This window comes from Thunnus thynnus, chromosome 13, assembly GCF_963924715.1.
Source record: "Thunnus thynnus chromosome 13, fThuThy2.1, whole genome shotgun sequence".
NCBI classification, from domain to species: Eukaryota; Metazoa; Chordata; class Actinopteri; order Scombriformes; family Scombridae; genus Thunnus; species Thunnus thynnus.
Window position 1 is genome coordinate 27,151,108 of NC_089529.1, and position 18,336 is coordinate 27,169,443.

The window sequence follows — 18,336 nt, forward strand, 5'->3', positions numbered from 1 at the left end:
CAGCAAAAACTACAGCCTAAAGATGACCGTAAAGTTCAGTCAACACCTCCATAAAACTAAAGTGAACATTATACTTTCATGTAGACTGCAGCATTTATTGCAGGGCCGCTGGATTAGACTGCATTTGTTTCAGCTATGTGTACCTAATAAACTGGCAACTGAGTGTGTATCTAAATGTTGGAGTGAAAAGTATTTTCAAACAGGACATTCCCGATATGTCCAAAACAAACTAACAAGTTACAGATTTATTTAAATTTATTTACTGTATCCCATTCACTAATGGGAAAGTGGTCTAAGACTTATGGACCCCACAGTAGTAGTATCAAATACCATTTGATTTAAAAAAAAATAATTTTCATATTTCTTTGATTCTAAAAGTAATCATTAGTTAAGATTTTTTTTGTCAAATTACCACTACAGAGGTCAAGAATACTTTTGAGTTCAATTATTTGATTCTAATTGAACATTGTCCCCAAATTAATTTATTTTCTTAGACTAGTTTCTCATATTTTACATACATTTGATTTAATTGTTATTACTGTTTTTATATAAAGTAGTCCGATTTAAGGACACATGACCTTACACTGAAAAATACAGCTCGTCAAAGGGGTTTTATTTTGAAAGTACTAACGGAAATCCTGTTTTTAACGTCTCTGGTTTACTTGACATTAGCTGAAATGGAAAGCTAACAGCGGGCGAGAACTTTTCTGCTTGCACTTTATTAAAGTCGAGCGACGTACATGTGTAAGGTCATGGAAAATCAAGTCAAATAGAAAGTTGCGGATTTTATCGACACCACAGGTGCGTGACCTTTGGCTTATATGTGACGGAAACTAGTTGCTAAGCAGTAACCTCGCTAACGAGCAGGCTAGTCGTTTCCAGAAGTGGTAGCTGACCAACCGTTAGCCTAGCACGAGCCATCTGCTTCGAGCTAACCGTTGGAAACAGTTGGGTGGGACGGACATCTCTGTTGTAGACACGAGTAAAATGCATGATTTTCTGATTTTTATATAAAGTTTTAACTGTTATATCTTAAAGAGTATGGTGTAGTTATGTCGTATTCCAAGTAGCATCTTGTTCAAGTGTCTGAGTAGCTTTTACGATATGAAATAACTTCATTCAATTCTCGTGACACTGTTGCTGTAAACACTCATGGTTTGCCCTTCCTGGCACACGAGCCAATTGAATCGCTGAATCATTTGATTGACATAACTCTCATCCAATAGCAACTCCGCAACAAATATGATGGCTCTCTCGACGGTGTTCGACACTGCGGGCGTCTCTTTCCGGCGCAGTACGCTGGGATGCTGATGCTGAGGACCCTAGCTGATCTGTAGCATCATTGCATCTCAATGTTTCTCGACATGTTGTGTTGTCTGAGATTGCAGCACTGTGTTGACCTCTGTCTGTGCGGCCTACTGTTGTTTTTAGCGGGGCTGCAGCAGGTGGAAGCAGCAGCCGCCGCCGCAGAGATGTCCAACTTGAACTGGAAGCCGTTCATCTACGGAGGGATGGCCTCGATTGTCGCAGAATTCGGTACGTGATGCACCACAACATGCAGACGTTAACCGTCATGTATACTGTTGGCTTTAGACGCTGATATGATATATCAATATATGTTTTTAGAGAAATAGCCTTTTAAATTCCCAGAATTTGCAGCTTTAGGGATATTTTCCTCCTTTGACTGCTGAGAGATGATAGCACTGGGTTTAAAAGGGCCATTGTGCATCCAGCTGAAATAGGAGAGCTCTTTAGTGCAAATTGTCCTGCAACTGTAGGTGTACCCAATTCACGAATTTTGAGTTTAGTCAGATTTTTGGCAGGCATCGTCACTGCTTACTTTGTAATTTGTATAATACACAATAGTCTGCTAGTTTTCATATTATTTATTAACTTGGCAGTTAGTCGCAGTTTGTACCTCTCACATAGTATCATTACATTAGAGTAATTGGAGTAATTACAGTGGAAAATTATATTTATGTAGATCATCTGCTACATGATAAAATAGAGATTTTAACCTATTTCCCAAGTTAATAATGATAATTAGAATAATAACTTTATTTGTATAGCACCTTTCATACAAAAAATGCAGCTCAGAGTGCTTTACAACCAAAGAAATTACATGCGCCAAGTGCTTCACATCAAAAAAAGACATAACGAACATAAAAATGTCTAAATGTACATAAGATGAAAAATAAAACCTATTTGATAATATTTATAAACATAAAATAAAATAAGTGAAAATATGATACACAGAATGCGTACTTGAGACTTAATAAGTGAAAACTCTGAAAGCATTTTGCCATGTGTACACAATCTGTAAATTGGCGCCTGGGTCTCTGAAGCCATAACCTTAACAGAGCCTCCCTTTTCCCAACAGAGACAGACTTACCACCGGTCTTGATTAACTTGATTAAATTAAGTTATGACTCTTTTTTTCTAATCGACAGCATGAGCTAAAATTATTTGGTGTTGTTTTTGAAATTATGTTGAATTTTTTCTTGTGTTGTACAAGATCGGGGAAGGAAATATGCCAGTTCTGGTACGTGAATAGGAAGCAGAGTTGTAACTTGAGAAATTATAAAACTATTGTATCATACTATATGACTTGAATACAATGATAATACATAAGAGACAGAAACTGGGGCCTCCTGACAGTATGAATTTATCTATATTCTTAGTATACCTGCAAAATATCCTCCTCTACTCAGTCATTGTCATCTCTTAACATTTATTTGACTTCACTACCTTAATTTTCTTCTTCTTCTTCTCAATATTGTTGTTATTATATTATTATATTATTATATTTTCAATCCTCAGGGACTTTCCCCATCGACCTGACTAAGACACGGCTACAGGTCCAGGGTCAGTCCCAGTATACAGAGGTGCGCTACAGAGGCATGTTCCACGCCCTCTTCAGGATCGGCAAGGAGGAGGGCATCCGGGCGCTCTACTCTGGGTATGGAACTGACTTTTTTTAGGCACCACAACAGATTTTTCAAGATCTTACCAAGTGCATGCTAGTTTGGAGCAGCCACAGTAAACAGATGTTTTTGTGACTTTCGGTGTCCATGTTCACAACCATTGTGACAATCTTAAATTCATCTAAAAGTTACCGTCACAGAGATTTAGCAGTGTTGTCAAAGCGCATTTTAACAAGACAAACATGAAGTCTTATCCCATTGTGAAAGTGTTGTTGACCCTTTCACTATTACACTTTATTTAAATTGTATTGGTTAAACAAGTAAAATCCCAGCATGTTACTTTTTAATTTCTCACAGAAAACCACTCCATAATCACAAAAATATTAAAGTGTGATTCACTGAAAATATAAAAATAATGATATGTGTGGTGCTTTTATTTGTGTGGCAATCATTTTGAGTTTTCTATCTGTTTAATGTTAAGTGGAGGTGAATTACTTCTGTAATTACTGAAATATTGCTGTTTTGGTAGATCCACATAAATAGATACACCAGTCAGCCACAACATTAAAACCACCTGCCTAACATCGTGTAGGTCTCTTTTGTGTCGCTAAAACAGTTCTGACCCATCAAGGATTTGACTTTTTTGAGCACATCCTTCAGATGCTTGATTGGATTGAGATCTTGGGACTTTGGAGGCCAAGGCACCAACTTGAACTCTTTGTTATGTTCCTCAAACCATTTCAGAACATTTTTTGCAGTGTGGCAGGGTGCATTACCGTTGCCATGAAGAAGGGGTTTACTTGGTTCACAACAATGTTTAGGTAGGTGGTACGTGCCAAAGGAACATCCACATGAATGCCAGGATCCAAAGTTTCCCAGCAGAACATTGCCCAGAGCATCACACTTCCTCCACCCGGCCATTTGCATGATGTAAAAGAAAATGTGGTTTGTAAAACCAGGCCACCTTCTTCCATTGCTCCATGGTTCTGTTCTGATGCACACATTCCCATTGTAGGCGCTTTCAGCATTGGACAGGGGTCAGCATGGTTACTCTGACCAGTCTACGGCTATGCAGCCCCATATGCAGCAAGCTGCGATGCACTGTGTGTTCTGACACGTGTCTGTCATAGCCAGCATTAACTATTTCAGCAGTTTGTGCTACATAACTCTTGGTAGGTACTGACCACTGCATACTGGGAACACCCCACAAGACCTGCCGTTTTGAAGATGCTCTGAGCCACTCGTCTAGCCATCACAATTTGGCCCTTGTCAAAGTTGTTCAGATTCTTATACCTGCCCATTTTTCCTGCTTCAACACATCAGCTTCAAGAACTGACTGTTCACTTGCTGCCTGGTATATCCCACCCTTTGACAGGTGCCACTGTAACAAGATAATCAATGTTATTCATTTCACCTGTGGTTTTGATGTTGTGGCTGATCGGTGTACATTTTAATAGGACCCATACATGGGTCTTATATCGATTAATGCTTTTCAGTTGGTATGCATTTTTGGTGGGGTTACATAAACAGAGGCTGTGATATAGCATTAATTGCGTAATGGTGTTAATTCATTCAGTCAACACGGGTCGTCCCTGCACAATCTATTCTGTAGCACTTTATCAGATAACTCCTGCCTCTGTTTAATACACATCTGCTAAAGAACACCTTAGCTACAGAAAAGGGGGCGGGGGTTCTTGGAAAATGCTGTAGGATTCCTCAGAATTTAAGCACCAGGACCGACTCTTAGTTCCAGGAAGTGTGAATACAGTCCCGGATCTCTTTGCCGTGCCGTTCCATGGGGAAAGCTTTCCGTCTAACTCAATGTGCTGCTAAGAAAATCTAGTTACTATTCTTTGAAACACACTTGTGAATATGCTCCATGCTGATGGAATGGAGACAGCTTGTGCTCAATTCAATATGCAGTAATATGCTTTGCACACAGAGCTGTTACACTTTGTGGGTGGTTGAACTGTGATATGGATGAAGCCAGCTGAAGCTTTGAAAGAAGCCCAGTGAGACAGGAAATTTATTCCATTTTGAAACAGGGTAAGAGGGAGCTTCTTTTTGATTTTTAGGCAGTGGCTGTGATTCAAGTTTTAAGATTCATTAAGGTTAATCTCTGCTTTTCGTCAATATACAGTAAGACTGGTTTTCACACTAGTCAATAAGACTGATTTTGACTCATTTTGCTAATATGCATCCTAAGTGAGGGAAAGTAAATAATAAGCACTCCCTCTACCTTCAGGGTACCCTTGCTTAACACAGTTAAAGGACCAGTGTGTAAGATTTAGTGGCATCTAGTGGTGAGGTTGCAGATTGCAACCAACTGAATACCCCTCCCCCTCCCCTTCCAAGCATGTAGGAAAACCTATGTAGATATAAAGGGCTGATTCTAAGGTAACGAAAACACAATAATTCTTATTTTCATGGGATTATACACTAATTAAAACATATTTAGAAATATTATATTCCATTTCTGCCAAGTCCGTTCCACTAGATGCCACTAAATCTTACACACTGGTCCTTTAACTCCCAGCGTAAAGATTAATAAACATATTTCACCTCTCCTTCCAGTATTTCTCCTGCCCTGTTGAGACAAGCTTCTTATGGGACAATCAAGATAGGAACCTACAATTCTCTGAAGAGGCTGTTTGTCAGTCGCCCAGAAGGTGGGTGTCACTATTTCTGCCTCTGAGATCCTATCTTCTACTTCTCTGCTCTGTCTTTTACACTCTTTTATCATCAGAGTCTTAAATTCAAGCCTGCATACAGGGAAAGAGACTAGCCTCACAATTCACTGGATTCAGTTCATTAGTGTCACAGAGGCCAGCCGAAAGCATTTCGACAACAAGATATTAGTCTAGAAAAACGGTCACAATTTGTTGAGCTCTGCAGCTGGAAGCCAGGCCAAACAAAGATCAATGGGAAATGACACTGACATCATGCAGGCTGTATATTAAATTTAGATATTTGCATTGGAGATCTGACCGGCTAAAGGCTGATGCAATCTCCTGCAAAGTAAGTTTGGTCTGTAAGGACTGATGATGACGCTAACTCGACCAAAACCGTAGTAAGCCCTCTAGGACCACAGTGAGAGAATCTTTTTACAAGCAGCTTCCCTTTAGAGTAAAAAAATAACCTTAAACTGCTGAAAAGCTGAAAGCCACAGCAAAAGAGTTTGTTAGTACGAGCACCTAAGTTATTTGATCAAATTTACATTCTAGCCAGTTAACTGATGCAATTATCCAAAGTGAAGTGTAACGAGAGATATTTCTTACAAGTAGCCAATACTGCAGTGTTGAAAGTTCAGAGCGTTTGATTGACGGCTCTAAAGTGCACTGAAGGTGGAAGTTAAGAAGAGCTCACACTGACAGAGTGACTGATTTGATAAGCTTCCAGAGGAATTAATGAAATCCAAACACGCAAATAAAAGAAATATTTTAAAAATTAATGGCAGTATTGGTATGAAAGTTTAGATAATTATACATGTTACATTATATACATACATAATATGGCTTCATGGAATAAAAAATATTATTTTACATTTTATCCTTGGGCATTGTTAGAATAGAAACAAGTTTGGAGCTACAGACTGACACTCAACAGGCCTCGAGCACAACGCAAGCTGAAGTCAATTATCTTACTGTGTGTTTCTGGCTTAAGTATTTTAAGTGGGTATATCGTGTTTTTATGCTCCAGATTTGTCATATCCAAGCTAATTTAAGCATTTAGGAGAACAATAAGAACAGATACAGTAAAAAAAAACCCTGCAAAAAATAGACAAGCAAAGTAGCATTAAGTCAAATGCAATTGATGAAAAGTGCCGTCACAAATGTAAGGATGTAATGTATCTTACTACACAATTATATATATATATATATATATATATATATATATATATATATAGAAAATTTAAAAACAACCTTAATGTAGTTTCTCAAATGTTTCAGCAAATCTTTGTTAGTATGTTTTTCTAAACTTTAAAAATCTCCTTGGCAGGTGAACAAAATGGTTTATTTCTAACCCTTCTCATATTACACTCTTCTTCTTCAGTCTCATTCTGGCGGTTTCTCATTCCTTTTCCTTCCGTCTGGACTGTAATCATCGTTGGTGCCTTAAACAGCACAAACCCCTTACAGACCCTCTCTCCTCTTTGTTTATTTTGGAGCACTTTGCTTGCATGTCTGGGGTTTTGGTGTCACTCAGTGGGTGGTTGGTTGCATGTCTGGTTGGATGAAAAGGAGTTAAATATTCTGTGTCATAATTAACCTCAAGTATGAAGTGTTTGGGCTTGACTGCAATTGTGGTGAATTCAGAAATGTAGAAATATAGAATTTGCCTCTTGGAATTAATATAGTCGCAAAAAGTAATTGCACTTAATTTTATCTGTGAAACATTATCAGAATTAGTAAATAATGTGATATAAATGCACAAACACATGACGTGTATGGCAGTTTACCCTGGTGATATTGGTGTTGTGACATTTCTGCTTACCAACAAAAACAGAATTGCAACGGTTAGTTCACTAATTGATGAGTAGATCGACAGAAAATTAATCAGCAACTATTTTGATAATCAATTTTTTTTAAGCAAATATGCCAAAAGTTTGCCAGTTTGAAGTTTCTCATATCTAAAGATTTCATGATTTTCTTTGTCATAAATGATAGTAAACTGAATATATTTAAACTGTTGTTTGGACAAAATAAGACATTTAAAGACTTTTTTTTATACACTAATTTATACACAAACAATTAATTGGTTTAAGGGGACGTATTATGCTTTTCCTTATTTTCAGACATATATATAATGTCAAAATGTCGGATGTTCGTGTTAAAAGTAGCCGATGTGTCAAATAAGTAATCCCTGTGCGCAAAAAGCACCAGCTTCAGACTGCTCTGAACTCTAAGTTTCCAACGGTGTTTTCTACTTTCAGCCCGAGCTACCGTCAGCTTGTGACAGATTTCTTTATATGGACATCTGCTACATGCACAGTGTGCACAGAAGGTGGCAGTAATGCACCTAATAAGCTGGTTGCCAACTGCTGTTATAAACCAAAAAGATTTTTTTTCCAAACAGAGTGGTACATCCTGTCAGCCGAGGAGTTTCCTATCTGTGCAGCTGAATTTAGCAGCTCCTTGACGGACTGTCTCTCTCTGACGGTCCCGATGCGTCCTCCTCAGGCTCCACTTAAGTCTAACTTAAGACTAGCTGGGAGGCTAGCAGAGGCTAGCTGGCTGTCCTTCCCTCCGGCCATGCTGCAGCTAATGCTCCGCTAGCCTCTCAGCTAACGTTAGCCCCGGCTCTCCATGTGGATCCAACCAGAGCACTGAGCCCTGGTTTGTTATTCAAGTTAAAGTGGGAAGAAGCAACGGGTCTGACGGGCAGAAAGAAAGAATGTTCTTCTGTGGATTTATTATTTAGGCCGTCTCAGGTGCTTCATGTAATCCCAGATTGACTCCATGATGTTGTGATCAGGGCTCTGTGGGGGCCAAACCATACCATCTGTTGTAGGACTCATCATTCTTCTTGTTGCTGAAAATAGTTCTTTATGACTCTAGCTGTATGCTTGGGGTCATTGTCATGTCATGAATAAATTTGGGACCAATCAGACACCTCCCTGATGGTATTGCATAATGGATAAGAATCTAAACATTTACAGTGCCTAAAACTTTTGCACAGTACTGTAAATAAGGAGTTTTTTGAACTGTGAATCATGCAAAGCTACTCTAGTGGAGTCCAAAAATAAAAATAGAGCTAAAATGAGCATAATAGGTCCTCTTTAATCAAGAAAAATAATCAGCAGATAGATTGATAATTGATCAATTGATAATGAAATATTCGTTAGCTTCAATCCTACAATAAATATATTTCCTTACACAGCAGTAATACTGAACTGTACCTTTAGTCGTATGGGTGTACACCCCCAACACCCCCTCCAAAAAAGGTTGGATATATTGGGACAATCTGTGTTGACCCTTCTGGAAGCAGAGTGAGTGTGTTAACCTGCCGGCACTAATTTGCAAACTAAATAAGAGGCAAAGAGCTTCCAGGAAGGAAGCAAGTAAGGATGGAAGGGACAGAAAAGCAGGGAAGAGTGGACAGGAAGAGTGAGAGAGTTGCTATGTTCACACTGTAAGTTCGATGTGTTTTCTCCCTCCTATCTGACATAGGTAGGATATATTAAGCAAACAACCAGCATGATTGATATTCAGGGAGATGCCTCAAATCAGTCAAGACGTATAGGAATGTTGCATAACAGAAATATGTGCAAAAGTATCCTTTGTAGAGATTAATCAATAAGTGGAGAAAATTAATTGGCAGCTACTCATAATCCATTTATACTTTTTTATGCAATAATGCTAAACATTCTCTGGTTTCAGCGTCTCAAATGTGAGGGTTTTCTGCGTTACTTTGCCATGTATCATTGCAAATTGAATATCTTGGGTTTTGTACTGTTGGTCAGACTAAACGATACCATACAACAACAAAATGATCAATCGTGAAAGTAAGCAATAGACTAATTGGCAATGGAAGTAACTGTTGCAGTCCTAAATTAGAGCAGTTAATTTTTGATAACTACTATGTGGTGTTTTGTTTCCATGAATAAGTAGTAGCTATGTAACTGGCAATATGTGGAGATTTTTGAGTTTCTGTGTTGTAAATCACACAACCTTTGTGTGTATACAACATGCACCGTAGGGCCAAAACAACTGTCAAGCTGAAGAAGAGACAGGAAAACCTCACATACACCACATTTGAAATAGAAAAAACATAGTCAACATACTGAAAGGTAAAGCGGACAGAAATAAACTGGGTTGGCATTAGAGACAGAAATCCAAAAAACCTGAAAGTGGATCAGTCTTTGTTGTCAGGCCCTCTGAGAGAGCCACTTTAGTTATCAGCGAAATGGGTTTGCGCTACATTTATCAGTCATTGGCTGGCGCCAGCATCTTTCTGTGGCTCACAGAAAATTTGTTGCCTCAGACTCTCTCTCTCTCTTCCTCTATTCCCTCTCTGTCTGCTTTTTATTTGACATTTCTCTTTTCCATTGACTGGTTCCTTCTTTATCTGGCATTAACCTTCATGACCTCAATTCTGATTTTTTTTCTTCTTTCTTTACCAGCTCGCTTTTTCCTCTTCTCCCTCCCTTCTTTACCTCTGCTCCTCTCAGGATTTAATGGTCAATTAGTGTACATAAGATATTTATAATAGAATAAAAGGTAGGAAAACAGAATGAAAGATTGGAGTTGTATTTTCTACTTCTGACATTTATGAGGACTATTCTTCAAGGAAAAGGTTTTTTTTCTAAAGGAATAGTTCAGCATTTTGGAAAATATGCATATTTGCTTGAGATGGGACAATTGATAGGAATCTCATTTCTGTGTGTTAAATACAGAGCTGGAGCTGGGATGTGGTTAGCCTAGCTTAGCATAAAGGCTAGAAGCAAAGGAAAACGAGTAGCCTGGTTCTGTCCAAACTGAAAAATATTGCTATCAACACTTCTAAGGTTGTCTAAATTACATATGTCTTGTTTATTTAACCTTTACATATTCAATAAAGAGTTATAAAATCAACAACTTCTGATTTTAGGAGAGCTGAATGTTGAATCTCCAGTATTTATTTTAGAAACAACAGTTCACCCATCCACCTAGTACATCTGTGCAGCATCTCCACCTACAGTGCAAGTTGCCAGATACAACAGTGAGAACAGGTTTTGCTTTTGGCATCTTCACTGTGATGACAGGACTTAGGGATGTGGTGCATAGTCAGCATGCCTGGGTGTTGTTTGCTAAGACTTACAGCACGCTACTCCCCCTAAAACCACAAATAGTTGTTTTTTACATTTTTTCTTCTCTATGGAGATGCAACACAGTAATAGAGCTGCAACTATTGTGACAATCGATTAATTATTTTAGGCAGTTTTTAAGCACAAATCCCAAACATTGGTTTCAGCCTAAGAAACATGTGGATTTGATACTTTTTTTATTGTACATTTAGTAAACTGAATATCTTTTCTTAATTTCTGACATTTTATAGACAAAACAATTAATCGAGAAAATAATCAGCAGATTAATCGATAATGGAAAAAATGTTGCTTTGTCTAAAGGGTTATGCTGTGCTACTTTAGACAAAGGAACAGTGGAACCTCACTATCATACACTACGGTAGCATCATCATTTCACTTCCAAAGTGAGTTCAGTTAAAATTGAAACAAAAACATACAATTTACAAATTTTTGCAGCACCGTCATACCCAGGAATTTTGATCCCTATTTATTCATCCATTGCTATTTATTGATGTAATTGTACAGTAGGCCTACATATCAAATGAGACCATCTAATTATTTGCTGCTACACTCATATAATCTTTATCTGAGTATGTAGTTGGGTCTGTTTGTACTATAGTCATGAACTGTAAAATTTGTATTAAACTCTGATTATATTGGCAGCACAAGTTCTGAACAATACATCAAGTTTTCTTCTGCATCTGCAGTAATAAATCAACTTTTTCAAATGTGTCAGCACCAATGAACCAGGGCAAATGTGTTGTTCATTCAGTGTACTTTCTTAATTATAATAAATCTCAATGCGAGGAGAAAATGGAGGGTTGGAGGGAAGGGAGCAGGGAAGGAGGCTAAAGAGGGAATTTTGAGTTTTAGTTACTGAGGCCTGACTTCACTTTTTCAATGTGTGTGTGTGTCTGTGTCCTTTTTTTTTTTTTTTGCCAAAATGCAAAGCACTTTTTTCCTGTTTATTGTTTGCCTTTCCACTCTGCATGCCCTCTGCCACAATAGTGCCACTGTGTTTTGAATGCTTGTTTTGATGCAGGCTTGGGTTTTCCCTGTGGTTGTGGTGGGATTCGAATGCCCGTTCTTCTGCCCAAAATATGAGCGGCGCGAGGACTGCCACACTAACTGTTGGTCAGATTGATCAAGGATCACTGTAACTATTGTTCTAAACACAATCCATTATTATTTTGTCTCCTCTTTCTTCTTCTTACTCCACTCTAGACACCACACTGGGTTACTACTAATGCGATCCACCACTTGCTAACACTGACAGACTCCAAGGCTAATTGCTAACAATTAGCCTTGGAGTTGTCTCTCCAACAGCAATGTCAAATAAATCTCAGTGTTTGTTTTGATCTGCTTGGAGTGCCAGGCAGGTGGGGTTTGACTTATCATTAGAAATAGACGAGTGCGAGAACATTTCGACTGTTTCTAGGTCCAGCAAGTGTAGCTTTGTGGTCAACTACTTACGTTGATGTATAGTTAACCCCATTTCCCCACTTTCCAAGTAAGTTTAAGCAAATATGGCACAAATTAGACGTAATGATTTCTTTGTGATTCCTAATCAACAGAAATCTTTTCTTAAAAGCTGATTTACATTCTTGTGTAAGATGCCTTTTTGTCTTTTCTGACTTTCTCTTATCGTTCGTATGTTCATAGCTCATTGCAATCAGAAGTTTTATCTCTTAACGTGTTATTTTCAACATACTCTAGTTGGTGTCTGGTTTGGGTCAGAGCAGACTGTGTTTTTAAAAAAATGATCATTATATTTGTCCTAAATAAGATCCAAAAAGTATATATCTGCCATGACCAAATATTTGAAACTACGAGCAGACCTGTATTAGACTTGATTAGAAGGGATTTTTAAGATTCTTGCCTGTGTGTAGTTACAGAAGTGCAGAACATGTTGAGTCCTGTTCTAGTAATTCAGAGGCTCTGTATGAAAATGCAAGGTCTGTACAGCAAAAAGGGCAAAAAAAATTGGGGCAAAAAAAAACTCATGCAGGACTTCAGTCTTCTAACTACACGTACCTGAATGACATTTCTGAAAAATAAGCGTGAATCTGCTTTAATCTTCAGAAAAAGCAGTCGTCTATAAAGTGCACTGTAGCTTTATAGAATGTAATTCACAGTGAGCTTTTTATCACAAAATAAACGCTGAGATGAGTCTTTCTTTGCTATTTCTAGTCATTAGCAGTAAGATAAGAAACAATTTTTATCACATTATAAAGTAACTTACAGCCCTCCAGAAACATCAGGTCTGTTGCTTTTATCAAGTATTGTATTGAATAATGACACAAATGTTTTGTCCCAAACAAGATCAACCAGTGTATTCGAAATGACACAATTTCAAAAAGTGGAGAGCATGCATGATTAACGTTATGATTTATGGGAATAACATACATCCCTCTAGACATCTATACATAGTAAAGTATAGGCTATTCTTTATGGCATTGCATTTGTATGTTTTTGTTTGCTGTGTTAATTAACAGCATTTCTCGTCTCTTTCCCGCTGACAGACGAGACCATGGTCATCAACGTCTTCTGCGGCGTCGTGTCTGGAGTCCTGTCCTCCTCCCTGGCCAATCCCACGGACGTCCTCAAGGTGATTCTTGATGCCAGGGGACTTGGCTAAGATTAAAGCAGTGTTTAGTTAGTGCTTATTGAAATAGTGGATATACACCAGCTGTTCCTACTTGAACAAAGTAGTAATTCAAAAGTCTAAAACATGCACTGAAATTTCATATTCTCTTCCGATTTTAACAATCATTTGAATTCTTAAATTATTTTTCAGTAATTTCTTACTCTAAAGGCTTAACGTTTCCCTGATTGTCATTACTACAGAACATGTGCTGTGGGGCTAGAATAATAATTCAACTTCTTGTAAATTGTTATGTGTAAATGGTTGGATTTACATTAAGATTGTGTCGAAATAATTAATCAATTAACAGAAAAATACTCATTGATTATCTTGGTAATCAATTCATTATTTCAAGTCATTTATCAAGTAAGAATAAAGAACATTTGCTGAGACTGTTGGCAATTTTAAGACCTAGTTTTGGCTCTGATCACTTGTAATGGACATTTTACATAATTTATCAGTTAAACAGATGATTCGTTAATTAATAAAAATAATATAAAAGTTAGTTCCTGCCTTAATTTATACTCTACTAGCTATAAGAGTGATTGGCAGTTTAATGATCGAACCCTGTCGATGACACTGATAAGATATCTGATGTAACTAAGCTACAGTAGAGAGCCAAGAAAATAATATCAGGCCTCATATAACAACACTAATCAGATCTACACTTACTCGCACTGAATGATTTACTCATTTCAACATTAACAGCAGAGTCACAGGATGACCACTCTGATTTTAAATGGCCTATCAGCATTGAAATGATTTGTGTATATATCCCATATTAAATAGTCAAATATTTTAATGATCTCTAAAATAAATAAATAAATAAATCAGACACTTGACTGTAGTACTGTGTTGGGAATTAGAGGAGAAAATGTTTGTTTGTTTTTTTGACCAGGTTTTTTGTTTGTATGTCTCTTTGTTTCAGATCAGAATGCAGGCGCAGGGCAGTCTGCTCCAAGGCAGCATGATGTCCAACTTCATCAACATCTACCAGACAGAGGGCACCAGAGGGCTGTGGAGAGTGAGTGCTGGATTACTGTGTATAGGGATGTGTGTGTATGTGCATTAGCCACAGTATGTAGTAAGATTTAAGACATTAAAAGTTCCTTTAAGTGCTGCGTACTACAACCACCTCTACTGATAAAGCAGCAAAACCAAACCGTGGACGAGTATTTTCCTGGTGTAAACAGTCACGGCAGTGTCATCAGAGACAGTATACAGTCATTACAGGGAAGTACACAGGATGGTTAATTATTAAAGAATCAAGGAAAGGTCAGTTCTCATGACATTTGATCATTTGATTATGATAATTGATTAAAGGCCACTGGCCCTAATTTTATTTTTAATTTTAGGGACTTTTGGGACTCCATTGTTCCCAGACCGAATCATAAGTTGAATCTTTGCCAAAGCGTAAAGGTCGTTAATGATGTCATTGTGGGAGGAGCCTACAAGGACGACTTAGCAACAATGGTAGAAAATTTCTGTAAAAAGGTGAAGAACGAGGTAGAGCCTAGAAACAGGTTATGAGAGGTACATCAGATGATGTTTTGTGGTTTTGCATCAGGTTTTTCATCCTGAGATCGAAGCCTCGGTTTGCTTTGTGTTGCAGGTGATACACAGTAAACCAGTTCACGTTGAACTCTGCCAGTTTCAAGTGTGTCTCTTTTGAGTCTGAACTTACTTGATTTTCGAGACTTATATGTTGTGGGAGACCTGAAGATCTATTGGCCCATCTGAAGATTTTCCACCACAAAACCAAACAGATCTTTAAGGGATACTCCAACATTTTGTGTGCTTACGTTTGTTTGATGTCTTTCCAAGAGTAATGCATTCAGTACACAGATTAGTGCAGGACGTGTTTGATCTAGCTTAGCTTGAATCAGAGGGAAACAAAGGCACCAACTGCTCCAAAGTTGTCTCATTTACATGTCATATCTTTTTATCTAGTACAGGGCTGCAACTAAGGCTTATTTTCATTATCGATTCATGTACCTGTGATTTTCTCTTTATGTATTTTGTGTATAAGATGTCAATAGATTATTTGACTAATAGACTAATCAACTAGTAATTGCAGCTCTAATCTAGTAATATGAGTTTGTTGAATGTCAAATCGAATCTGTCCACTGAGTTGTACTGTAATAGTGTGAAAATGAGACTTATTTTCCTCATCCTCCTCTTCCTCAGGGTGTCATTCCCACAGCACAGCGAGCAGCCATTGTCGTCGGGGTAGAACTTCCTGTCTATGACATAACGAAGAAGCACCTCCTTCGCTCTGGTGTCATGGGAGACACCATTTTGACACATTTCATGTAAGTTCATTTATTCTTCAACTCTCTTTTTCAAGTCAGGGGTGGTGATCCTTTATGATCACATTTCCTAAAACACTTTCAGGACCCTACTTTAGAAATTAACACTGGTCTGTAAAAACATATACTCTATAGTTTCTGAGTGTGTTTCACTCCAAATTCAAAAGGCTCATGTTTGAATTTGGAGTGAAACTCTTCAGCTTCGGACTCGTCTGTTAATCTCCTTCCATGTCGGATGTGTTTACAGTTCAAGTTTCACGTGTGGCTTGGCGGGGGCGCTGGCTTCCAACCCCGTAGATGTGGTTCGAACCCGTATGATGAACCAGCGAGTTTTGTCAGGAGGCCCCTTGTACAAAGGAACACTGGACGGCGTGATGCAGACGTGGAAGAACGAGGGCTTCTTCGCTCTCTATAAGGGATTCTGGCCTAACTGGCTGCGACTTGGGCCTTGGAACATCATCGTATCCTTTTAATATGTACAGGACTCCTTCACAGGTGAGGAAAAACACGGAAATCAGATTTCTGATCATTTCTGGTTCTCGGAAAGATTCAGGAATTCTGGAAAGAAACTTAAATAGGATTTTAAATGTCTGATCCAGATATTTTTGTCCTTTCTCTATTGTTATCCATAACATGTGGAGGTAAAATAATACTAATAATAGTTCTCATAATCAGTTATTTCTTTGTGAGGTCTGTAAATAGAACATGAATATACACATTAATAGCATCAAAGTGTTGCTTGATCTGGACTTTGATTTCCCCACATGGGTCCATGTAACACTGATGATGCAAGATGACAGTCATCAAAACTGTCTTATCAGTGAGTTACCCGTCTGTATAACCTCATGTTTACTCCTCTGGCTCTGTTTTGTAAAAAGTGTGTGAACTCAAATTGCACCAAGACTAGAAGGCAACAATGTATCATTTTTTCCTTTGAACCAGAACAAATGAACCGAACTACAGGTTTGAAAACACTCATAGAATAATTTGGACCTGGCCTGACTTGGTCCCTGATCTTTGATAGTTTATTCCAGTTAATCTAAAACCACATATTTAAAAGTAAAATGAAGCTGAATGCTCCGAAAATGTGCATTAGCTTGTAAAACTGTGCACACATTTATGTGAAGCCCGGTAGGAAAGGCATCTGCTCATATTTCAGAGCCTGTTGATCCGACGAGCAGCTACCACCTGTTGTGAAATTAATCATGAAATTTTTCCTTAACACAATTCTCAGTTCTTCATCACCTTCGAGCAGCTGAAGAAGCTCCCGTTTTAACGCGAGCAAGGAAGCGGGACTGCACCGATCTGCCAGACTGTGTCGGGCATAAGTGGGGTGTGAAGCACGGCAGCACCTGGAGTTTTGGCACCAGTATATTCACACTCCCTTCCAAATCCATACCAATGATACCATACAGTATCAGTCACCTGCCCATGCTTATCCAAATCTTTTTTTTTTTTTTGCATTGTGTTTTATTTATGGTCACTGATTCTGTTCAACCACCTTTGACTCTCCCCAGGCAGCTAAATGTTTGGTTGTAGCAGAAAACTGGAAGTTTGGATGAATTAGGTTTATGTCCTTGAGCAGGTGTGACAGGTGGAGTTTTCCACTGTGAATTGAATGAGTGGAATCTGAACTTAAAAGATAAACAAAGAAGACAAGAAACTTGTGATTGTATTATCAGGATTCCTACACAGATCTGGAAAAACATTGGGGAAAATTATTTATTAATAGGGCTGGAAAAATATAAATGGAAAAGCTTTTTGTGTGTGTGGGAACCCTGTCTTTTAAGCACATAGACATTGCATAAAAAGTGTTGGGAAAGCTATTACTGTAGATTTAACTGTTGAATGTTGAGGCTGTTACAGGTAGTTAATGTGCAGAGATAAGACTGGACAGGAATAATGCTCAACAGCACTCCACATGAATTATTGAAAATAATATTCAGCGATATGTTGTGATCTTTGGTTTAGTAAAGTGCCACAAAGCCTCTGAAATTTTACAAAACAGTTTCAATCTCAAAGTGGGTCAGTTGCCAGAAAATCATTCAACACATGAAGTTTCTGTATAAATTTAAAACTGAAGAAAAAATAGTGAAGAAAAAAATGTTTTTCCTTTTTTTAATTTATCGTTTGTTAGGATCAGATGTGATCTTAAAGATCCACTGAAGTTTTACTTGAAACAACCAGAGATCAGAACCAAAGCCTCTAATAAGAGAGCGGAGACACAACCAAAACCGAAATATTCAATCCAGATCAATAAATCCTAACGACGGTGTTTTTTGGTTTATTTTTTCCTGTTTTGTTTGCCTCCAGTCTGCTGCAGCCTCTAGAGTAAAGAGAGTCATTATTAACCCACAACGATGACTACATGATGTAAATGGCTGTACAGACTCATTCACACATAGAGGTGGATGTACTATTTTATCGCAGGCATGTCCGGCTCTACGTATGATGCCTTGTTCCGCTATTTTTAATGTTGTGCACCTGGTTTGAGGTCAAGTCATGGCATGAATAGAAAACAGGCAGCTGGTGTGGATAAAAAGAGGGAAAAGTGGGCCAAAATGTGTTTCTACCAAACTTGGTTTTGTTTGCAGCTACTTTTTAGTCCTTTTTAAATATTGATTTTACAGGAGAAAATCTTTGCTGGAAAGTATTTGAAAGTTAGTGAGAATA

At 38.0% G+C, this 18,336-nt stretch overlaps 1 protein-coding gene across 2 annotated transcripts; it reads left to right on the forward strand.

The window, feature by feature from the left end:
* The first annotated feature begins 635 nt into the window (after positions 1-635).
* On the forward strand, positions 636-17,648 carry slc25a14 (solute carrier family 25 member 14). 2 transcript variants are annotated; one of them, XM_067608863.1, is made up of 9 exons: positions 636-801; positions 1,432-1,536; positions 2,821-2,959; positions 5,499-5,593; positions 13,233-13,318; positions 14,283-14,378; positions 15,542-15,666; positions 15,911-16,124; positions 16,898-17,648. In XM_067608863.1, the coding sequence occupies exons 2-9, from the start codon at positions 1,473-1,475 to the stop codon at positions 16,937-16,939; spliced, it is 861 nt and encodes a 286-aa protein (XP_067464964.1). In that variant the 5' UTR covers positions 636-801; positions 1,432-1,472; the 3' UTR covers positions 16,940-17,648. The 2 variants fall into 2 exon arrangements, with proteins under 2 accessions (XP_067464964.1, XP_067464963.1); XM_067608862.1 differs by lacking the exon at positions 636-801 and having other exon boundaries at positions 825-1,536.
* Positions 17,649-18,336: the final 688 nt, after the last annotated feature.

Bases quoted from the DNA above. Each gene is read 5' to 3' on its own strand.
- slc25a14 (XM_067608862.1), top strand. From the start codon at position 1,353: ATGTTTCTCGACATGTTGTGTTGTCTGAGATTGCAGCACTGTGTTGAC. The intron at 1,537-2,820 runs GTACGTGATGCA...TTCAATCCTCAG, and splicing joins CTCGATTGTCGCAGAATTCG to GGACTTTCCCCATCGACCTG. The intron at 2,960-5,498 runs GTATGGAACTGA...CTCTCCTTCCAG, and splicing joins ATCCGGGCGCTCTACTCTGG to TATTTCTCCTGCCCTGTTGA.